The sequence below is a fragment of the Camelus bactrianus genome, chromosome 10 (assembly GCF_048773025.1).
Source record: "Camelus bactrianus isolate YW-2024 breed Bactrian camel chromosome 10, ASM4877302v1, whole genome shotgun sequence".
Taxonomy (NCBI): domain Eukaryota; kingdom Metazoa; phylum Chordata; class Mammalia; order Artiodactyla; family Camelidae; genus Camelus; species Camelus bactrianus.
The window spans coordinates 7,303,620-7,327,359 of record NC_133548.1 but is presented as its reverse complement, the minus strand read 5'-3'; the positions used below and the strand labels follow the sequence as shown (position 1 = coordinate 7,327,359).

The window sequence follows — 23,740 nt, the reverse complement described above, 5'->3', positions numbered from 1 at the left end:
TCTCTCCTCCCTCACTTGTGCCCTCTCCCCCTCATTAAACACGAAGCTGAAATCTGCAGTGAAGGCTGGCATTGAGGAGGGTTACCATCACTTGGTGTCAGTGTCTAGGGGAGGGAGGGGGCGGGGGGGCCTGGGGAGGAGGTATGTGACAGGCAGCTGTGTAGGACTGCTACATGGGTGAGAGGACTTGGGAGGGGATGGTCATGGGAAGGGGCTTTGAAGGCTAATTGCAGGTTGGCTGTGGGGAGAGGAGAAACTGAAGGTGGGAGGTGATGAGGTCCACAAGGAAGAGTTGGTAGGGAGACACAGACACAATGGAGGAGGGTCCTGTCCGGTAGGGCTTTGGGAATGGTGGTGAGAAGCCTTGTGGAGGCAGGAAAGTGGGGAGGGGCAGGGAGTGAGTGAGAGAAGTGGGAAGGGACACATGATTCTTCAGCTAACCCTAAATCCCCAACTTTCTCTTTCTTCACCCTCCACCTCTGACCCCCACTGACTTCCCCCCCTCCCCCTCCCCAGAACCCCCATGGGCCGCCAGGACCTGGCCAGGGCTTGACTGCCTCTGGCCCTCTTATTATTGTTAAAACAATAATAAAACAACGGAAAGAAGAAGAAAGCAAAAAAAAGAAAAGAAAATACATACACAGCCATCTGGGAAGGATGCACTTGCTAATATAGGGCCCAGGAGAACTAGTGGGGCGAGCCTTTGGGATGGGAGTGGGGTAGGTCTCCTTGCTCCCTAGGTCTGATAACTGGGGTCTCCTGGGAAGAAACTGCAATTCCCATCAGCCCCAAAGACTGAAAACTACAACTCCCATTAGCCTTCACAGGGGTGTGGATCACAATTCTCATCAGCCCCTGGGTCAACAACTACAACTCCCATCAGCCCCCTGGGCCCCCTCTCAAACGGAAGTACTGCAATTTGCCCATCTGGAGTAGAAGGGAGCTGCAGCCCCGGTCTAGGTGGCTGGCAGAAGGACTCTCCTCTTGGAGGAGAGGCTCTGGGCCTGGTGGGGGCTGTAGGTTTCCTCTCTAGCTCTCCCTCCAGCACAGCCCAAGCCCTGCTCCCATCTCCCTGGTCTCTCTGCAGAGCATGATCTTCACAGATCACACCACAAGCCCCCGACTCCCTCCATGGGAAGCATCCCAGGGCTCCACTGCCAGGACCCTTCTGCCCCAGTGCAGCCAGGCCAGCCATGTGCCACCACCACACCTTGGCAACTCTTCTCCTCCTCCCCCTATCCAGAGCGCTCCAATCTCTGCACTGCTGTTCAAACACCTCTGTTGATCCTTCAGATCACAAGCTCCAGCAATTTGGCAGAGCTGTCCTCAACCACACCAGCCAGCTACAGCCAAGACCTTGCTATTGAACTCACAGCCTTGCCAAACTCCTGAGGCTGCTCTTCCCACGAGCCTCCAGTCTCCTCTTGGGTAGGGGCTCACCTGCACCTCAGGCTGTAAAACCCCAGGACACCTGGCCCCCCAGGGGCTCAGCCACACTGGAAAACCAAGCCAAGAGCAGAGAAGCATGTTTTGTGGAGCTGGCACAGTCCCACCCCGGCTTTTTATGGAAGAGGATGCTGAGGTCTGGGGTGGGCAGGACTTCCAGGGTCTACCAGTTGTCAGTGTTAGGTTACATGAATGAACTGACTCTCCTGTCCCTTCTGTGGCTCTCCCCTTCTGTGGCTCTTGGAGGCCAGGGAAGGGCGGAGTCTCACAAGGAGCCCCAGAAGGCCTGACTCCTCCTCTCCACTGCAGGAATCTGCCAGGCTGCTTGACTCTTGGTTTGATTTTAACCTGGGAGGCCAAGACCAGTTCTGTCATTAATTCCTGTGTGACTGTGGGCAAGTTTCTTTCACCTTCTGGGCCTCAGTTTCCTCATATATAAAATTGAGGTATTGGGCTCCAGGCTCAGGGTGAGGCCAAGGCCCAGCTTCCATGGACCTCCAGACCACGGATGAACATACTTTGTCCTACCATCCCCACCTGAGCCCTATACCCACCAAGGATGGCCCAGCAACCTGGTCCCTGGGTAAGTGGCATACTCCACTGTCAGGTCTTGGGAGGAGGCTGGCAGCCCTTCGAGAGGTGGCATCTGGGCCCAGTCATGGCAGGGCTCCCTTCCTGCGTGGATCATGAACATATCTGGGGTCCTCACTGCTGGCCTCTACCACCTGCCCTCTTCCTGACCTTTGCCTTCTGTTCAGAACGCCTTCACCCTGTTGATATCGCACTCATCCTTTGAATCCAGCCAAACACCTCCTCTGCCAGGAAGACTTCCAGAGGCTCCTCCCTGCCTTGGGTGCCTCTGACACCATGTCCCTATTCTGTCCTGGAGGTACAGGTTTGGACTCACTGCTAGGGGCCCATCTGTCTGTCTCCCTAGCACCCAGGACTGGGCCTGGCACGGAGCAGGGGCTCATTGTGTTTTGACCAGGGGAAGGGAAGGAATATTCACCAAGAATTTCCTCTGGCCCAGGCCAGGCTAAGTATCTGGGGGAAAGGGCTGGGAGCCCCTCTCATGGGCCAGAGCACCTGACTTCTGGATACCCTTCCTCCCTGTCCCCCAGGCAGAAGGCACTGCTGAGAGTTCAGCCTGGCAGGAGCCTTGCTCTGTGGGCCCAGCTCTCACCCAAGCCATCTCTACTTTCGATCTTAGACTGGGCCACCAGTTACTCCTGGATCAAGGCTTGTCCCGGGCGGACTACAGCTAGGGCTCCTGCGGAATGCCAGGCCCAGGGCGTAGGACCAGGAGGCCCTTCCTCGGGACACATCATGTCCAAGAGAGGCTGGTCAGGCCAATCAGGGCACAGACTTTGGCTCTCTACCCTCTTGCTTAACCTTCACTAGATGAGGGTGTATGGGGGCTTTAGGCCTCGGACCACAGATAAAACTTGCCCAGCCTGAGCACCTCCACAACCATTTGCCCCAACTCCCTGGTTCTTTAGGCTCTTGGGACACATAGACTCCCAGGGATCCCCATACAGCACCCCTGCTACCCTTTCTCCACCTCTCAGGCCTGGTCATATTGACCTCTTGTCCCTGCCCTTCAACCCCAGCCACTTCCTGGCCTCCATACCTGGGTCTCTGCCGTATCCCTGCACCCTCAGCTCCACTGGGGGCTTTCGCATGAGCTCAAGGCTTAGACAGCCTCTCCTGAGGGTGTCCTGCCCTCACCCACACTAAGCCCATCCCCACACTGCCACAACTGCCCCTGGTGCCCCCTTCTCATGGTCCTGAACATCAGCCTCCACTCCCACACCACTTCCTCCCACACCCCTCACCCTCTCCACGGGATAACACATTACTGAGGTCCCACACTGCCTTCTTTCCCCAACATTCATTCAAGCCAGCCTGGGCTCTGTGGCGGTCAAGTCACACACAAAGCAGGGTACCAGGTTTTCCTCAAGTCATACACTGGTCCAGGAAGGGTCAGCCAAGCTTGCCCCAGTGAGGAGTTAGCGGTGCCTGGAGGAGGGGAGGAACCCTCTGAGACTCCTCACTGCAAAAGACCAACTGGGGGCTCCCCAGGCCGCCCCTCCCCTTGGGCATTTGGGGGTACAGACTCACGAGGAATCATGGTGCCTGGGACCCTTGGTCCAGCTCGGCAACAGGGGTGCACATTGGGATGGGGTGCCTTTGGTGGTCTGAGAAAGACCCTAGGCAGCCTCCCTCCCCTCCCTACTTCAAGCAGTTGCAGCATTTGGGAAATATTCACAGGGGTACTTGTCATAGATGCCACCCACCCTCTGCTCCTAAATTGAATTTCAGTGCATGTCAGCCCCACTTACTAAAGGGAACTCCATTCTGGCCAAGGAGATCACCAGCCATTCCTGAGCACCCACCTCCCCGGCTCCCCTGCCTCTGGGGTCTGCTGACCCAGCAAGCTGGGCCTTCTCTGCCTTTAGGGCACAGAAGACCCCTGACTGGAAATCTACCCAAGATTCCCATTCCCACCCAAGCAAGATGTGCCCACCCCCAAAGGGGCATTCAGAACTGAGGCTGAGAGTCAGAGACTAAGCAGTCAGCTGCCTGAGGCCTCAGCTGCCAGCACGAGGTGCTCTGCCCAGGCTGTGAAGGCAAGGCCTCTAGTCCACAGGGCATTCCATGTGGATTAGAAATACAGCAGCCCCCGACATGGCCACATTCCTGTAGGTACACAATTTGGCAAACAGCATCTCTGCGCAAAACTGGAAAAAGGCATTCTGTCCTCCTGGTGGACACAGCCCCGTTCCAGGGCCCAGGACGTGCGGCTTGGCAAGCAGAGAACTGGCTAGATTTCAGCCCTTACTCACCTGTTCCAGCAGAGCACCATCTGTGTGACTGTGTGCAGTGGCCTGAAGGGTGCCACCCCTCCCCACTCGGAAACCCCAGCACAGCAAGAGCAAACACCAAGGTGGAGTCAAGGTCAGACTGTGAGGCACATCGTGTGTGCACGCGTATGCACCCATCCTTCTGGGGGTCTGTTTCTGTGCACCTGGGTGTGTGTCTTTAAGCATGTGTGGGAGAACCTTGATGGATCTGGGCACTTGAGCATGTGTGTCAGTGAGTCTTAGCAGATATGTGTGCCTGTGAGTTAGCCTGTGGTTCTGTGCGTGTGTCTGCCTGCCTCTGAGCCTGGGTCTGAGCTCGTGTGTGCACGTGTGAATGCATGAATGTGCCGCTGAGAACATGTAAGCATACCACTCACTATGGGTCTGAGCACTGGCAGCGCGCCTCTGAACGCCTCCTTCCCTCGAGACTACATTTCCCAGCATCCCTTTGCAATCAGGTATGGCCGTATGAGAACTGTGGGCAGTGGCAGGCCTAGCCAATAAGAGCTCCTGTGTGTGATCCTCCACATTGTTTCTCCTTCCAGTGACCCTGCAAACCACATGTTGAAAATGGAGGAGACAGAAGAGGGAAGGAGTCTGGATTCCCAAAAAACTTGTGGCAGAGCCACCTGCTGCTCAGGAGCATCTGAGTGAGAAACTTCTCTTAAAGGACCCACTGAGATTCGGGGGTTATCTGTTACTGAAGTAAATGTTACCTTAACTAATACAGACACTGAACCAGAAATGAGTGTCACATGAACAAAAACCTGTGGCACTCAGGTAACAATCCAAGGAAATGGATTTGGAGGCTGGAAATATGCAGAACCACAGAATGCAGTAGCAGGACATCTGGTCTGGTTTGTGATGACCTAGAGGGCCGGCCACGTGCCTGCTGAGGCTGAGGCATTAAGGGGAAGTGCCAGGAAAGTTGAGATGACAATGCTGGCTTTTACTTTCAGCATTTGGTAACATATTACAAGAAAGAGACAAAGTTAGGCAAGAATTGGTGGGTTTGCAATAGAGATGAAGAAACTAGAGAGAGCCCGGAAATATGGGGCCTGCAAGTGTCGGGAGAGCTGCTGATTCCAAACCCCAAATCTTAAAAGAGAAGCTTGGAAATTGTTTTCAGGGACAGTGGCCCAGGAAAACTTCCACCTGAATAAGGGCAATCAGTCTTGCCTCAAAGATCAGACTAAGGATGTGGCCTCCTCCCCTATTGTTTCAAATTTCCTCAAGATAGTCACCACTAAATTAAGAGACAGGGCTGAGAAACAAGGAAATAAATGGGCTTGAGAATTATGGCTAGGAGAGAACTCTGAGTGTGGTTATGTTGACTGAGCCTGAAAAAGACCTTTGGGCCCCACAATATGCATGAGCAGGAAGTGGGCTGTCAAGACTTAAGGGCCTCCAAGGAGGACATTTTCCCAACACTTGGCCATTCAGAGATGGCCAAGGAGGATAAGAACTGGGGGTGACCTACCAGAGGGCCCCAGACAGAGGAGAGGGGAGCGTCTCCCAGACAGCAGAGGCGGGGTTTGAGAGAGAAGCTTCCCCACTACTGGGGGCAGAGCCTCCAGCTGCCTACTAGCTGGATCTCCCCAACACTAGGAACCAGAAGCTTCTGTGTGCCGTCCATCCTTGGATGGGGGTTTTATCCTGGTGGGCATCTCTGGCCACCACTGCATTCTGGGTTATGCTGGACTGTGTGGGCAGTGAGATCAATTTTCCTCTTAGTTATGGGCATCCAGGCCACATATGCGTACCCAGGGGCCAGGTCTGGACCCAGTGGATCGGGGCCATGTCCCAGACATCCTCACCTTTGAGAAGACTATCCATACTGGGCAGGGCTTTGGGGTGTCTTCCTTGGGGAAGGGTGGGTGTGCTCTGTGGCTGGGAGGAAGAGTGGAATGGATTGTTGGTGACCCAAAGGCCAGACTGTGGCAAATAAATGGCTTGCTGGTCACCAAATCCATTTTTGCTTCCTCCTGTGGGCAGGGCAGGGCAAGGCCACGCCTCCCAGCTTGCCTGGAAGCTAGGTCTTGCCAAGTGACTGCGCTCCGGAGGGCAGAGTCAGCAGGGGCCGTGTGCACCTCTCCTTCCCAGGCCTGGCCCATAAACCCTCCCCTGTGAGTCCCTCCTGGCTCATTCCCTTCCCCCACAACTCGGGAAGTCACGGAGAACGTGGACAGAGACCGGCCCCGAATCAGCGCTCAGAGAAGAGCTGCTTACCAATCAGGAACGCTGTTTATAACTTTATATGGAGAAAACAATTTCTGTGTGTTAAACCGCAGGTGTTGAGATTTACCACCACAGGTTACTAGCGTTACCTTAAGATATGCTAAAATCTGAACACACTTGTGCCGCTGTAATTCTGAGCTAGATGTGTGGGTCTGAGTAAATGTGCCTGTGTCTGTGGAATTAAGCACGTGTAGGCCTCTGAGGGCCCTGTGTGTGTGCGTGCCGGGGCACTGATGAAGGGGGACCCACATGTGTGCGATGGGCACGAGGCCACTTCTCCGGGTCTGAGAACATTCGTGCTTATGTGAATCCAAGTACACGTGTATGTGGATCCTGGTGGTTCTGTGTGCTCACCTGGTGATCATGGAGGCATGCATTTTACCATGTCAAAACATGTGACTGGCCTGAGGGTCCACTGACGTGTGGGTGTCCTTCTGTGTGTAGCTGCATGTATACCTCTGAGTGTGTAAGTACGCTAGCGGCTGTGAGCATTCGTGCGGGCCAGTGTTGACCTGACTGTGGTGTGTGTGTAAATGTATACCACCGTGGCACTGCATACAAGTGTGCAGGCCTTGAGGGGTCTGAGCATATGTGCATGTGTCTGAGCTCAAGGGCATGCACGTTGCAATGAGCCTTGGAAAGTCTGAGCTGAGGTGGGCCTCCGAGGGGCTTAGTGAATGTGAACAGATGTGCAGATGGCCGTAAGTCTGAAGCAGAGCTGTGACACACGTGCACCTCTGTGAGCCTGGGCACAGATGTGCACGTCCCTCAACTCGTGAGCGCATGTGTATAATCTGCACATACCGTGTATGTGCCTGTTCTGAACATGCACAAACACACCTGTGATTCTGAAACATCCATGAGCGTCTGTAAGTCTGAGCACATGTGTAGGAATCTGTGGCCTGAGCACACGTGTGAGTGTGTGTGATGCAGGTGGATTTGTGCACGTGTGTGACTCTGAGCTGAGCATGGCTGTGGAATTCTGCGTCTGAGGACACACACACACGCAGGGGCCTTGATGGGTCTGAGCACGTGTGTGTAGGTGCTCAGGCCTGAACATACATGTTCCTTGCGTGTCTGAAATATGTGAGTGATTCTGAGCATGGGCGTGCGATTTTGAACATCTGGTCTAAACCTCGATAGATGTGTGCGCGTGTGCAAGCGTGCTTCAGTGGGTTTGCATGGGCATGGAGGTGCAGCTCTGAGCACACGCGAGTGCCTTGGAAGGTTTAAGACTTGCTGCGTGTGCAGCTGAGCACGTGTGTAGGTGTGAACGGCTGTGGGTCTGAGCATACGGGCACCTGTGAGTCCAAGTCTAGATGTGGAGCTCAAAGCACACACACGCAGGACCGTGGCTCTGAGCACACGTGTGCCTCTGTGAGACTGTGTTCATGTGTAGTTTGTCTGTGTGAGTCGAACTTCTGGGGCTCCCAATACGTGCGTGGCTCTTTAGATCTAAGCACGCGTGTGCCTCTTTTGATCTGGGGACAAATGGCGCGTGACTTTCTAGATTTGAACATATGTGCACCTGTGAAAGTGGACATGCGTGAGCTTGCTGGTAGGTCCATTATTGTGTGTGTGCCTCTGGTCTAGCACGTGTGCTGTGGAGCTGCGTCCCTCTGTGGGTCTGAGTCTGTGTGTGTACTTCCTATGTGTCTCAGGGGTACAAACTCAGATCCCTGCAGGGCCAGGCCTGTAACACACGGTGTGGGTCAGGCCAGCCAAGACAGTGAGGGGTGGTGGGCCACACTGCGACCTGCAGGACACGTCCCCCTAAAGACACTCCCATTCAAAAGAATTTAAACCCTGTGTCCAACAACACAGTACCCTTCTTTGACTGGGTTGCCAACCTCAGGTTAAATAACTGTGTTCGATGGTAGCCTCACCAAGCTGGGGGAGGAAGGAGAGGCCTGAGGTCTGCCAAGGGGCCAAGTCAAGGGAAGGTGTGAAATGTTTCAGGGATGATCCAAGGCTTCACACCTGGACCCAGGGCGGAGGACTGGCAGGGGGGAGGGTACAAACGCCCTGGGGTCAGGCCCTGGGTAGCCACTGTCTCCAGCCAAGCTGCCTCCACCTCTAACTCTGACCTTGGAGCCAAAGGAGGCCTGGTCTTCTGCTAGACAAAAAGTCTTTCTGCGCTGGGGGCACAAGAGGGACTCTGGCCTGAGTCTCCTTCCACTCCAGGTGGGAGGAGGGTCAGGGTCTAGATCAGTCTGAGGGACTACAGAGTCATCTTGGTCCTTGTCTGGGCTCCCATCAAGATAAAAATCCCATTTAGGCATGTCAGAGCAGCATGGGTGTGAAAGTGCAAACGTGAGCGAAGCACATCAGGGGGAGGGCCTGCGGGTCTGACGGTTTCCTCTGGGGACTCAAGCACGCATTCTGCCCTCCCTCCCTCTTAGTTTTAAAGCTGAGTGCTGGGCTGGCCCACCAGCCTCTCCCGATCCCCCTGCTTCTATTCCTCTGCCCTCCACCCTCCCCTCACATACTTGGCCCTTTGATGGGGGGAGGGCAGCTGACCCACCTACTTCAGCTCCCCTTCACTCCCTGGTCCCAACACAGTCTAAAGAGCTCAGCCCACCTGGGCACACACTCAGCATCACACCCAGGCCCCTGGCAAGACTCCGGGCTGGTGCTGGGAGGCTAGAACCTGGTGGACAATGTGTGGCCCTGGGGTGGCCCAGTGTGTGTGGCATGTCCCTGAGGAATGGCCATCTGGCCCCACACTCCTCTTGGCAGGGTCCAGGGAGAGCAGAGATTCCTCCTCTCACCGTGGCAGTTCCCATGCCCAAGTGTGCAAACACAGCTGGTGGGGCCAAGGGGCGCCCTTTTCTCACAACTACACACCTTTTTGTCCCCAGGGTCCCATCCCAGGGCTCTCCTGGGGCCATTCAACACAGCCACTCCCTGCAGGCCTAGCCCTGAGGTAGTGTCCACCTACAGAAATCCCCGTAAGGGACTTGTAAGAGGGGTGAATAAAGCAGGGTTGAATGGGAGTGCTGCATCGAAGCTGCCAGAAGCCCAGACTCTCCCAAAGCAAGGCGGGGTGTGAAGGCACATCCTTGAGCTGAGATCACCCAGTGAGATGGAGGGGACGGCCTTCAGCAGAGGGGCCTCCCCACAGTGGAGGGCATCTGTCCAGAGAGCACTGGTCTTTCGCTTTGGATGAGGAGGACTTTCCAGCCCAGCAGCCTAAGGCTCCTCCAAGAACCTCAGGGCCCGAGACCACCAGAACAAACCCCTCAGCTCTGGCCTAGTCGGGGGACACGAGGGCCTTTAGAGTCTCCACCCTAGAAATCCCTCTGTCCTTTGTCTCTGGAACCTGAGCCTCGGTTCCATGGTCTTCTTCCTCCACCAACACTCCTTCCATGGGTGCAGCCCACCCTCATGAGTGTCTCTTCTGGGATTGGCAGGCCCCCAGGGTCCCCCCAGGCCGGATTCACAGGATATGCTAAGGTCACCCCTCAGCTGACCCCATCACCTCCCCTGACCCTGCAGGTACCTGTCCTAGCAGGCACCTGTCCCAGCCTCTTACCTTCCAGGACCAACAGCCCAGGTGCCACACATTGCAAAGTAATGGGGAGAAGTCTCTGGAAACCCAAGCAAGGGTTGAGGCTCCCATGAGCTCATCCAGGCCACCACCAAGGCCCACGCACTCCCGCTGGGAAATCGGGCTGCATTCAGTCTTCCTCCATTCCCGCTGCCAGTATCAAGCACCAGGATCTTGCTCCTTAGGCCCTCTCCCCTCAGCCCCTCCCTGCCACCCTCAACCTGCTCAGATGCACCCACTGTGCCGCTCCACACCCCACACTTGTCAGTCGGCACCCAAGGCCCGCCCCTGCTTTGCCAGTTGCCCTCTCGCTCTCTGGGGCTGCATCCTTCTCTGCAGCTGCAAGGATCAAACAGAGGCTTGGGATGCCACCCCTGGGAAGCCTTCCTTCCCAGCTCTGCTCTCCTTCTACAGCAGCTCCCCCACCAGAAATCTGGGCCAGACCCCAGGTCCCAGTCTCCCTAGGGAAACTCATGTCTGGCTGGGGCACCTCCCACCCAGCACGCTGCCCGGCAGAGAGTAAAAGTAACTGCCCCAGCTTGGCCTGGCAGCCCCAGCAGCATGTCTGGTCACCTCCCTGAGACTGGGAATGAGGAAGGTTCAGGATCCAGCAGAGATCTCCTCTAATTGTGACCAAGAGAACACCAGGCCTCAGGGACTGATGAGAGTTGCAGTTCTGGACCCAAGAGCTGATGGGAATTGTAGTTCCTAGGCCTGCATAACCCATTCCCACCCAACCCCATAAGGACTCATGGGAGCTGCAGCTACTCATCTTTCTAGGGAAAGTCTCCCTCTTTCCCTCCAGGCATCCCTTGTCCCTCAACCCCAGGACCCCAAGCTAAGGACACCTCACTACCTCCCAGGGCCAGGGCATCAAGAGGCTAGAAACTGCCTCTCCAGAGGGCATTTGTGGGACCTGAGGGCAATGGTAGGATGGGAGAGGAAGCTATCAGGGAAAGTTAGGGCCTGGCCCCTCGGGCTTGAGCCAGGTGGTAAGGACAGTCGCCCCCCTCCCATCAGCGTCGCAGTGGGCCCGGGGCAGGGGAGGGGGGAAAGGCACTCACCAGTACTAGGCTCACACTCCTCCAGGTCCTCGTCATCGCTCGGACACTCGGCCGAGGCCACCAGGAGGTCATCTGTGTTCTGGGGGTGAGAGGAGGGTGGCAGGGGGAAGAAGAGGGTCCCAGGGTGGGTCAGCAGTCCCCACAGCCACTTCTTGAGGTGTGGGACAGCACAGGGGATGAGTTCTCTCACCGCTTGCTGGATGGCCGTGGGCCTCCATCTCCCCTGTGCACAGGGAGACTCAACATGCCTCCCCTGCAGCAGCTCCCTTGCTCCTGGGGATCAGTGGAACAGCACACGCTGTGCTTTTTATTTCTGGGAAGCCAGGGAGACTGGACGCCAGAACTGGGGCTTTAGAGCTGGAGCAAGGGGGGCCCAGGGGTGTCCAGGAGATAAGGCACAAGGGCTTCTGGACAGAGAAGGGGAACAAGACCGGGGGTGTGGCCAGGGATTCTTGGCTCCAGCCTCACCACCCCCCCCCACCTCCCTCATCTCTCTCCCAACCCCCTTCCTAGAGCCCGGGAACTGGGCTGCACACAATAATTAAGGCTATGGTTGCCATGACAACGGGAGTCGACTTTGTCAGCATTTTCTCTCCTCCTGATTGCAAAGAAAGAGAATCCCCAAGATGAGTGAATGTAAGGGGTGGCGGTTGGTGGGGGGGACTGCTCAGGAGGTGGTAGGGAAGAAACTCAAGGAGGGAAACCCAGAATCCAGGCAGGAAGGGAGTCTGAGAGACTTCAGGGTCGGGCGAGAGGGCCAGGCTGAAGGCTAAGGATGGGAGGAATCTGGGGTGGATAAGGGGTGAAAGGGTCACATCCTGCCTCTTCCCCACCCCCTGACCCTCAGACACTGCAGCCCTTACCCAAGGGCGAGGCGGGACCTGGAAGACTGATTTGCCTTCTGCATCTCTGCCCTCTCCATGCCAGCCTCCCCTGCAGAGGCTCCTCCAGCACAGCTGTGACCCCTACAGCCCCACCTCTCTCTTCCACCTGGATGGTCTGCCTATCACCTCCCACTGAGACTGGATGGCCCTTCCTGCCATCAGGCACTGGGCATGGCCGGTGCCCAACCTTGGGTAGAGCCAGGCCTTTCTCCTAGGGCTCCCCGCTCCCCGGGGCAAGGCCTGGCATTCAGGTTCCCTTGGTTTTCTTGGCAGTGAAGGCAGATGGAAGGGGCTTCAGGCTTGTCTCTCTTGCCTGGATGAGTCTGTCGGCTGGTCCCAGGCCCCCCACAGCCCAGACTCGCAGGGATGAGAGGACTTGGAGCTCACGCACAGGGGCTGAAGGCAAGCCAGTGGTAGAGGAAGGGCATGTCCCCATGGACGCCCCCAGACCCCTCTCACTCTGGGAGGACAGAGGTCCCTCCAGGCCTAGAGGCCCACAGCCATTGACAGGGGAAAGAAGTAGCTGGGGCAGAGGAAACAAGGTGACTAAGTAAGGTCCAATGTGCCAGGTGTGAGCCCCCAGGCCAACAGTGACTGGCAGCAACAACTAGAAATCAGCTGGGCCCCCAGGCTGCCTCTGTAAGTCACATATGCTCAGTCAGCTTTGGCCACCAGGAAAGCCAGGCCTGTCCTGCCCCAGCAGAGCCTCATTCTCAGGTACGGCCCCCTTGGGTGCTCCCCTTGATACAAGAGAAGATAAACTCAAACCTGACCCAGGGAGAGCATCTGAGCAGGTAGGGCAGAGGGTGGGGAGCGAGGGTATCACACCAGGGAACTGTCTGCACCAACGCTGACTCTGACCCATGGGCACAGAGGATACTGAGGCCTGCTACATGGTGGTGCCTCTCAAGGTCACACAGAGAGGATTTGTGAAGGCAACGGGCTGGCAGTCCCACTGCAAGGACTCCAGCAATCGGGGAGAGGCTGCTCCTGACTTCCACCTGCATCCAGAGAGGGCCTGCCACTGCCAGATGAGCCTCTAGCCCCTCCATCACTGTCACCTCTGTTCCCTGCCTGGAGCGATGCCATCCTGGGTCCCTCCATCTCCCACTCGATGCCCACACAACACTGGGCGTGGCCTTCATTATGGGGCAGGCAGAAGGGGTCATTCCACACTCACCTCTAACCCAGAGTTCCTCCTTCATAGGTCTTCCCTGGTCTAGCTAGGGTACCAAACTCCCCCTCAACTCTGGGATTGGTCCTCCTAGAAATAGTGGTCACCTCCACATCTACAACATCCCTGGTCACCAGGGTGGAAACCGCATCACAACAGGAGATCTTACTGGCCCCACCTGAACCATCGTCCCCTCAGGCCTTCCCTGGGCACCACAGTTGCTATGCAGACATCAGCCCTACCCCTCACCCGAAGCCCCATCCCTTGTCTGTTCACTGGAGGGGCCCTCACCTGGGTGGTGCTGTCCCTCAGTGTGGGGGAGCGGCCCCGGCGCGTGGTGGTAGTGGCCATGGTGGTGGTGGTCTCCATGATGGTGGTGGCCATGTCAGCCAGCAGGGTGGTGGCTGTGGTCTCCGCACTGAGCAGCACGGATGGCCCCTCCCCCACCAAGCGCAGGTGACCCTCAGTCCGCACATTGGGGTCGCTCTCGGCGGCCAGCGCCAGCACCTTGAGCCCATTGTAGTAGAGGCCGGACACCTGGCCCTGGAAGGGGCGGCCCTGATCCCGGCCTCCGATCTTGATGGCAGCCTGGCTGTTGAAGATGGTCAGCTGGCGGCCTGGTAGGGGAGGGGAAGGGGCGGGCAGAGGGGGAAAGACAACAGAGGGAGACCACAAAGGGATGGGGAGAATAGAGTGGAGCCAAGAGGAGGAAAGAGGGGTTGAGGTGGATACCAGTAAGTGTGGGGTGGGGGGGAGAGGAAGAAACGAGGAAGGGGCAGACACCAAAGGGAAAGTCCTTGTCAGCCACTAGCCCAGCCAAGCCAGGTGGGGACCCTGGAGAGGGAGGGTCCCCAGGGCATACATGGGCTGGGAAAGGGGGCCCAGCTCCCCCCTCTCCCCACCATGCTCATGCCTCTGGCCTTCCCATCCCCCCTCCTCTCCTGCTCCAGAGGCATCACCCCCTTCTTTCCCTTCCCTCAATTTGATCCCCATCTTCCCTCTCTGTTCCCCCGAACTTCCCACACCCAGTGTCCAGCCCCGAGCCATGGAGCCCTCGGAAGCAGTGGACAGAGGCGACAAAGAGGCAGACACAGAGGAGGTGACTGCCAGGCCGCGTGGTCAGCGCATGTCAGGGCAGGGATGGAGGTGAGACCGAGGGGTGGATAGTGTGTGGGAGGTGGACCAGCGTGCTTGAGGCTGGGAGCAGCCACGCCGACCTCACTCTGCCCTCCCAGCCACCACCAGGCCCTCTGATTTCTGGCCAGAACAACCCCCACCCCGCCTCCTCCCCTCCAAGGCCCAGCCACTGCCTGGGGATCAGGCCCTGGAGAGCAGAGTCCTTCCTCCCCGCCAGGATGTGCAAGCACAGAGATGGAAAATGTTAAAGGGACATTGCTTCGTTCACTGACAGCCAAAAAAACCACTCCAGCTCCAACCTCACTCTTCACTCAACAGTTACACCTCAGAATGCCCACCTGGGTGGGGTTTGGCTATTCTGTTTGGTTTTAGTGGATCTGGGGTTCGGTTTAACCCTCTGAGTTTGTTGCTTTGGTTTGGTTTTTAGAAAAGATATTTATTATGTTTAAGTTTAGATTTAACTTTGATTTTGATGTTGCTTATTTTTTGTGGGGGAGTCGGGCAGAGGATCTACTAAGTTGCACCCTGCTCCCCTGGACCTTCAGCTGCTGGCGCTGGGGGTTTTAAGACCTGGCTTAGCCCTCGTTAGCCTCTGGTTAGTGCCTCGTTAAAGATCTGGTTTAGAGTTAGGTGTCTGCAAGCCCTGCCCCCAAAACCTGGGCTGAGGACAGTCCAACTTGTGAAACCCACACCCTCTTTGGAAACATGGGTTCCCTGGGACGTTTAGGCCTCTGGGACACCCAACCATACATCTGGCTTCTGGCTAATGACCAGCCATGGGTGTGTTTGCTTGGACCCTCTGCTCAGCCTCTCCGGCACCTCCCCACTGCCCAGCACCTCACTCACCCCTAGAGCAGGGTCACCATCTTACAGGAAACTAGTGAGTGGCAGCTGGACACCAGACCCAGAGAGGCCCGTGAGGACCGCTGTTTGCAGAGTTTATTCCCATGTATGAGAATTACAAGAAAAGCACAGGGGAGAAGGTTCACAGAGGTCAAATGACTTTCAAAAACAAACATTTCACAATTAAACAAGAGGTTTCTTCCTCGCAAGACTTCTCAGAGCTTGTATTATACCAATGTCCATATGCATCTCCAAGAGGAAGAAACAGGATTCAGCATTGCCCTAGCTCATTGTACCACGGATCTCTTTACCGTGAAACATCTCGTGGGACTTATGCTTCCCAGGACATGTTTTGAATTCATTCAAAAAATATTTACTGAGAACCTACTATATGCCAGGTGCTGACATACGGTAGTCCCTCCAAGAATGCTCAGCTTTTGTTCTCAAATACTTCCCTGCTCCTTACTACACCTCGTGCCCCCAGAACCCCATGTGAGGCAGGCTGAGCAGGGATCACCATTCCTGTCTTCCCAAGGAGGGAACTGAGGCTCAGGAAGGGGAAGCCTTGACCAAGGCCACATGACAAGTGAGCTCCTCTGTTCACTCAGGGAAATACTAGAGTGTGTGGCCCAAGTCTTCACTTTCTAGAAGAGGAACTAGAGGCCTAAAGAGAAGGTGTGACCACGCAGCTCATAAAGGACAGCTGGGGCTCCAAATCACCAGCCCGAGCCCCTCCCTCATCTGGGCGCAAGTCCCGCCCTCCATCCAGGGTCTGTCTAGTTTTCCCTACCCTTGGGGTCACAAGTTGTCCCGGCCTCAGCCCAAGCTGCTCCCTTGGCCTCACTGATTCCGGGAGAGGGAGGTGGGTAATGGAGAGGAAGCTACATAGGTGAGCAAATTTGGCCCCTGGGGCCCCACCCACCATGAACTCCTCAAAGGGTTAAAGTTCGCCCCGCTGGAGAGAGCAGCCCACTGTGGCTGGGGGCTGTAGGTTTTAGCGATATCTGTTACAGTCCCTTTAACTTTTTGTCCTGTTATGGATTTATCACATCTGGTTATCAGCATGTTTAGTCCCCGCTGGCTGTGTGGGCAGCTGGAAGTGGCATTGGGGGTTTTAGTTGGGGCAGGCCCCAGTGGACATTTAAAAGCACAGTTATCAGCTGGTTAAGTGGAGGTTTAACAGTTCTACTTCCCCCCTAGAGTTTAGCCTTAGAGGTACAGAGCTCGCCCCCTCTCCAAAGGGAATGGGATGGCTTTGCCCTTGGCCCCAACTTCCCTTGGTGACAAGTGGCCTTCTCCCTCACACCCAGCAGCACCTCACCATATGTAGCCTCTTAGCAAGCCTGTCTTGTCTTCCTCATCAGCTCAACAGGCACAGAAATCCCTGTGGGATGGCCATCTCTCCCCCATCTCCTAGTCTCTCTTCAACTTCCACTAATTCTAAGAGGCCTTCTGGACCAAGGTGGGCCCACTCCAGAGATGGCGGCCCCACAGCCACTCTCTTGGGGGGCGGGTTTTTCCAGTAGGATCTGAGGCCCCCACTCTTTCCTTTCTCCTTAGATGACCTGGGGGAAGCTTTCCTACCCCTCCTTTGGATCTGAGGATCAGCACTAGCTGCTTTCCAAAGCCTTCTGGCTTCTGGCTTCTCAGTGCTCTGGCCCACAGCTGGCCCTTGACAAAACCTCTGAGCTAACAGGGCGGCTCCCTCCCAACCTGCACTCCAGCCTCCTTTAGCGGAAGGGTTTGGGAATCTCACCTATCATCCAGGTTTAGAAAGAGACCCAGGACTCTCCCTCTTCTAGGAAAAGCCCCGCCCCTGCCCCAAACCATTGCTCCACAAGACACAGACCCTGACTACAGGCAGGAAGGGAGCATCCCGGCCAGACAATTGTCCTTTCACTAGGGGGTGGGCGATGGGGAAGGCACGGATGGGGAAAGAGAGAGCTCTGCACCTTTAAGATAGTGTTTTTAAAGTTAATTAATTAATTAATTAATTAATTCTGGTTAATTACCTTTGTCGAGCAGCCACTCATCTACTACTCGACCAAGCCGGTAGGGGATTCTCTGTCTAGCAATCGCCAGGCGCTCGTTATCAAAGTTTCCTTGGAAAAGTTTAGAAAGACAGTAGGTTTCTCAGGCGGCGAAGTCCAAAGGAGTTAGAAAAGTAATTATGCATTTCTCAGGAGACTCAGAGTAAGCAGCAACATCCAACGGAGAGGGGGGCAGGTCCACCCAAGGCGGGAGAAGAAACGCTGGTCCCTCGTCCTCCCTCCGGTCCCCCTCCCTAGGCTCCATCCAGAGCCAGCCCCACCCGGGGGGCAGGAGTGACCCAAAGGAAAAGAGAGGGACAAAGAAGAAAAGGAAAAGGGAATGAAAGAAAAGGCAGCTGGAAGGTCAAAGGTCAGAGGTTAAACAGGTTTATCTGTGCTCAACTGTCTGCCCCCTTCCTTCCCCATCCCAGAGTGGGGCAGAGGGGTGGGGAGGGGTATTTAGCAGGTTTAAGTTAGGGGGTGGGAGGCCTCAGTGGCCCAGCTGGTTACTGCGTTTAGAGGGCGGTTTAGAAGTGGGAGGGGCGGGTTAAGCGGGGGTTTATGCGGCATTTAGGGGGTGGCCCGACACACGTATTTAACAGTGAGATTTAAACCACTTCTCGAAGCCACCTCGGCTCCCTTTACCATCCGTGCTCAACTCCCAGCTTCCCCTCACCTCCCACTCCACACCACACCCCACCCCACCACCAGCTTCCACCTGACTCCGTCCCCCGACCCCGCCCGCACCAAGCCCCCCACTGCTGTCACTGTAGGCACTTCCAGCCTTCTCACCCTGGTCACCTGCGCCTGGATCTTGCCCAGCTGCCCCACCCACCCCCTGCATCTCACCTCCTCTTCCACCCCTTATCCACCCTCCTCCAGGCACGCCCTCCCCTCCTCTGCCTGGGGGCACCTTGCTCTCTTCCCTACTCTCAGCTCAATTCCAAGACCCTCAGTCACCTCTCCGCTGAGGTCCTCCCTCCTTCCTGCCCTGGGGACCCAGCCCAGCTCCTGACGCCTCACTCACAAGTCTTTCTCCCTTAGGCTCCTCCCCCACCATTTCTAACCTCCACCCTCTTTTCAATCCCAGGGCCCACCTGGACACACACCTGCTCTTCTCTCCCCTCACCACTCTCCAGGCCCTGGAAACAGGGCGGGGGACAATGTGTGTGTATGTGTCTGTCTGTCAGTGTCTGTGTGTTCCATGAGAGCTCCTCCCCAAATCCGTGGGCTGTGAGTGATCCCAAACGTGGACCTGAAAATGGTTTCCTTTGGGAATCTGGCACTCTACCCATTGAAACCACTTACTCACTGTTCAATAACATACATGCCAGGGGCGCTTTCCCTCTCATCGCCCACTGCACAGCTGTGCTCACCTGCCAGCGAGACCTGGACCTGGGCCTGACTGGTACACCTCCTGTGTAAAAGCACACCGTGTGTTCACATGAGCATAGCAGGGCTTCCCTAGGTGCTTGTGAGGCAATGAGACTCTGCCTTCCCACAGATACCATGGATTCAGATCACTTGTGTTTCAGATCAGAGTGGATCGTTCATTCATTTTGTCACTCAATGAACATTTCTGGAGAGTCTGCTCTGTTCCTGGTGCTGGGTACTGGAGATGCAAAGGTGAAGGTCTGGTCCTTGTCCATGGGGAACCCCAGCCAAGCAGGGGAGACGGGCAAGTGACCAGCAGTGTTCTGTGTTCTGTGAGAGGTAGCACAGGGCATCCTACCCTGGGGACAGGGCTGGGAGGAGCCCCAGAAGACACTGGAGGAGAAGTGTAGTAGCCAGATGGGAGCCATGCTGGGGAGGGAGGGAGAGGGAGCACACAGGCAGCGGCAGGGAGGCAGGAGGGCAGGAGGCATTCAGGGACCGACCTGCACTGGGACAGTTGTGTGTGTGTGAGTGTCTCTGTGTGTCCATATATTTGTCCGCGTGTGTGTCCTGAAAGGGAGGGAAGAATGCATGTCTGCCTCACTCACATGTTGCAGAAGTTCCATTTACTGAGCGCCTCTCTTACACCATGCCGTTCTAGCACTTTCTTTAGGTAATCTCATGGAATTCTCACAGTATGGCTATGAGGTACTATCCCCAACTTTCAGAGATGGAAACTGATTCAGAGACACTAGATGACTTGTCCAAGATCACACAGCTTGTCAGTAGGAGATTCACGATTAAAAGCTAGGTCCTGCTGACTCGAAGTCCCTGGGCTGTGTCTCTGTGCTTTCCAAGAGTCTGGGGCCCAGGCTCTGGGCCACACATGCTGCTAACCTGACCTCCTGGTGTTGCTCAGGGGGACACTCGGCTTTTGTAGAGTATCTGTCCTCACAGCACACACAGGCAGCCACCAGGCCCTCAGGTTACTCTGGTTGGCAGGCAAGGGGGCAGTTTTCCCCAGCCCCAGCCAGGGGTCCCCGAACAGAGGAGGGCAGGTGTATCTCCCCCAACCTGGCCAACCTGGCCTCTGGCCTGCTGGGCTCCAAGGAGAGGCGCTCTGGCTTGACATGATAAGGCCTTCATGCCCTGCCCCCAAGGCCAGCCCTGTCCAGGATCGGCTGGTATCTCCACTGCTACAAAGGTTGCCCTGGGGTGTATGTGTGTGTGTGTGTGTGTGTGTGTCTGAGAAAGAGAGGAGTCTGATGTCCACAGGGCCATCACACCCACACAGCCTGGACTGTCAGCATCTGCGCATCTATGCGACTCAGCACGGGAGTGTTGACGTGCCTTAATTTACGTGCCTTAGTGAGCCCACACATGCCCGGGCCGTGGTGTAAGCTGGTGCCCCTCTGCCGGGCTTTTTTTCCCTGTGTTTGTCTGACCATTGAATATATGCAGTTGTCTGTGTGTCTAAAGTTGACCTGCATGTGCACCAGCCGCCGTGTTTATTAGGGGCCGTGTAGTTCTCTTTATCTCCAGGGGCTACCCGAGAATGTCCGGGTACAAGCCCGCATGACTGTGAGTCGTGAGCCCACACTGGTGTTTTTATCCCAGCACAAGTGGGCCCGTGAGGGTTTGCACACCTGAACCTCTCACTGTCCTTCTGCCTATGCCCCTCTCACCCCTCTCAGCCAGCGTGAGGCAGCAGCTCTGCCTTTGCCCAGGAGTGGGACTGCGCCCGCAGACGCTCTCTCTGCTTCTCAGTCGCCCCGGTGCGTGCATGTGACTCTGCAGTGTCGCTCAGCCTCTATCTCCGCATCTCTGTGTTTCTGCGGTTCTCCTGCAGTGTCTCCACTTCGCCTCCCTCTTTATCTTCCGCACTGGGCTCTCTTCCTCTCCCTCCCAAGGCACTGGCCACCTCTTCTCTCGCTGGCTGGGGCTGCGTGACAGCGGCTCCATATATCTCCTTGCATCACTCCTGGAGCTGCCTCCGTCTCTGCTTCTGTCTCAGTGACTATTTCCATATCTCCCCATCACCGCTCCTCCTGCTTTCTTCTCACTCTGAGGCTCTTTCTCTGCCTCCTTCAGATTCTTGCAGAGTCTCTGCCTCCTCATTTCTTTCAGGTCCTCATCCCTATCCCTCCCCTGTGCTCTTCAGACCTTGGTTTGTCCTCGGCCACCACAGCTGTCACACTATTGACCTGGGTCTGTTTGTAACCCTGTGCTCCCCTGCCCCCAAGACTGTGAGCTCCCTGTGAGCAGAGGCTGTGTGCTGTGTCCTCCGGGCCAGCACAGGACCTGAGACCTAGTAGGTTGTTGATGAAGGTTTGTTGAAGGCACTTGACCCTATTTTTCACTCTTGTTGTCACTTGTCACTTGTCACTCTCTCACTTTTACCATGTCCCTTACTCCTTGAGACATAGGGGTTCCTTTTCTCTGGGTCCCCATAGGTACTTCTCTTCCTTTATCTAGATCACCTAATATGGATCTTTGACTTGCTCTTTGTAAAGACCTTGGTTCTTGCCATGGTTCTGTCCTTGGGAACAGCCCTGCCTCCTTGCCAAGATCCATTTGGGGTAACTTCTGGATCTTCTCTTTGGTTTCTGCAGCTGCCTCTCCATTTCCACCTGTCCCTCTTTTCTCAACTCACCCTTCCCTCAGCTGTGTCAGACTCTCCCTACCTCTACCTTCTTTCTCTTCTCTTCTTCCTCATCCCCAAACTGGACCCTGGCCTTGCATCCTGCCCTGCTCAGCCATGCCCCACTGGCTGACCTACTCCCATGGTCTCACCCCCACCCAACAAATCCCAACTTTTCCCTTTGGCCCCGCCCCAACATGGTCCCATCCCTATATGCCATGCCTTTCCCGCAGCTCCGCCCTATTCACAGCCGGAAGCCTCTCTGCTTATCCCAGTCCCCATCCCCGTGCTCCTATCAGAGGCTGCCCTGTCCTCCCTGCCCCACCCCTCCCACAGCACCTCTTCTGCGCGCCAGCGCCGCCTACCTGCCGGGTACCGCTCGTTGACTGGCCAGCTGTCCACCTGCAAGGTGGCATTGCCGCCGCTTCGAGTGAAGCGCACCACGTGGTATTTGCCGTCACTCACGATGGCGTTGGGCTCATCGATAGTAATGTCGTCCGTGCCCACATTAAAGATCACCCCCACGGTGCCCTGGTCCTAGGGACAGGGAGGCAAGAGGTCAGCGATGCAGAGGTCAGGGATCCAGAAGGAGCAACAGTTCATTCCTTTTGGAAATCCACCTGTGACCACCACTGGCCCAGCTCCACTGCATTCAACAGCTTTACAACACACCTCTCCGAGTCTTCTCTTCAGTTTCTGCATCTGCCTCCCCATTTCTGCCTGTCCCTCTTTTACTGGACCCTTTCACCTGCCCAAGGAGGTCGGCAGGCTTGCATATTTCCCCCATATGCAAGCAAAGGAGTAATCTGAGGCTCAGAGAGGTTGAGGAAGCCACCGTGGGTTGCAGAGCATGGACCCAGAGCACTTCCACCGACCACATCTGCCTCTTGCTTTTTGGTTCAATCAGAATGTTCACAAATGTTTACAGGGCACCTACTCCACGCAAGAGCTGCTGAGCCTCCAGGCCCCAGACAGGGACCACCAAAACCAAGCCAGGACCAGTGGGAGCACAGAGGGCAGAGGCTTCCCTAAAGCTCTACCAACAGAGGAGCCTGAGGAAGCCAGCCCAGTGCCTGAGGAAGGTCTGCCCTCCCCACTCCTCACACCTCCAAGCTCAAGCCTCCTCTCCCCTGCTCACTCAGCACCGGGCAAGTCCCGGGGCTCCGGCATCAGGGCGGCAGCAGGCGTCGGCCCGTGTAGGTCAGGCCTGAGTGTGGGGGCAGCCCCTCTGCAGTCAAGGGGGCAGAGGTGGGGAGTCTGGACTATGTGTTTTGGAGGTGGCAGGTATTGAAAGAGATCCAGGGGACAAACCATGTCAAACTTCCTAAGGAAAGGTAAGCGCTGGAGTGTAAGGGTAGAGGATGGGGCTGGCAGCGGGGGAGGGACTGGAAGAGGAAAGACAATCTGAGGCCTGGAGAAGGAGAGCAAGGGGTCAGCCTAGGAACCTCCACAGCCCAGGCTCTGGAGAGGGCCTGCATGAGGAACCCTGCAGAGGCCCCCTGGATCCAGCCCAGGAAGAGTTCTGTCACTGGTGCCAGAGTGAGAGGGAGAGCTTCACTGAGCCCCTAAATCATGCCAGGCCCTCTGTGGGCACCATACGCACGTGCTCTCTTCATCTCCACAGCAACCCCCTGAGGAGTATACAGCATCCCCCTTCTACTGAGGAGGAAACTGAGGCTCAGGGAGGTTAACATCCCCAAATCTCACAGCTCATAAGAAAGGAACCCAAGATTTGAATCCCAGTTGGTCTGTCTCCAAAGCCAGTGCTCTTTCTCCATTTGCCCATTAATCTGGGAGACACCGACTCAAAGTGCTGAAGGTAGGGATGATCTGAGGGGCTACTGAGGCCAACCTACCTTCAAAACCAAAGACAGCTAAAGGAGACAGCGGAAGGCCCACAAGGCCCTAAACCCGAGCCCCTATTACATTCCCCTGCACTTCTCAGCAGCACTCCTGAACTTGGCCTCCTGAGTTCCTGCACCCCTGCTTCCACACAGGACAGACACCTGCACAGGCTCACTCAGGCCCCCTGGATCACACAGTCCCAGAGACCCAGATCATCACAGAACATAGTCCACTCCTAGAGTCCTCCTGAAAGACTGTCCCAGTCTAGCCTGAGCACGAGGAAACATTCAGCTGCCACCTCCTGCATCCAAGAGAGCTGAGAGGCTTGGTGGCACTGGCAGTGGGGACAGGGTGGCTCACAGATGGGGCAGAGACTGGGGTTTTGCAGAAAGAGTTGGGGGGCAGGGTGTGCAGCTATAGTCCATTTAAAGACCCATGCCCTATCCCTTCCCCACTGTGGGTCCAGTTCTCCCCCTCCTAGAACCTGGGAAAGCCACACACACACACACACACACACACACACAGAGTCATACACACATGCAGCACCTCTCCTCAGACGCAGCAAAGCAAGGAAACTGAGGCTGAGCTTGCCTAGCAAAGAGTTCTAGCAAGCCCCACCCATCCGCCACCCACAGACCGGCAACACCCCA

The 23,740-nt window shown here is 56.2% G+C and overlaps 1 protein-coding gene across 5 annotated transcripts in view; it reads right to left on the bottom strand.

The window, feature by feature from the left end:
* NRXN2 (neurexin 2) overlaps positions 1–23,740 on the bottom strand; it is a 106,458-nt gene that overhangs the window by 1,720 nt on the left and 80,998 nt on the right. For 3 of the 5 annotated variants that reach the window (XM_074371803.1, XM_074371806.1, XM_074371804.1), the window contains 4 exons: positions 21,611–21,782; positions 17,213–17,302; positions 13,512–13,837; positions 11,163–11,241 (listed from right to left, as the gene is read on the bottom strand). In XM_074371803.1, coding sequence (XP_074227904.1) covers positions 11,163–11,241; positions 13,512–13,837; positions 17,213–17,302; positions 21,611–21,782 — 667 coding nt within the window. The remainder of the gene's footprint in view (positions 1–11,162; positions 11,242–13,511; positions 13,838–17,212; positions 17,303–21,610; positions 21,783–23,740) is intronic. The other 2 variants (XM_074371807.1, XM_074371805.1) reach the window with 1 other exon arrangement.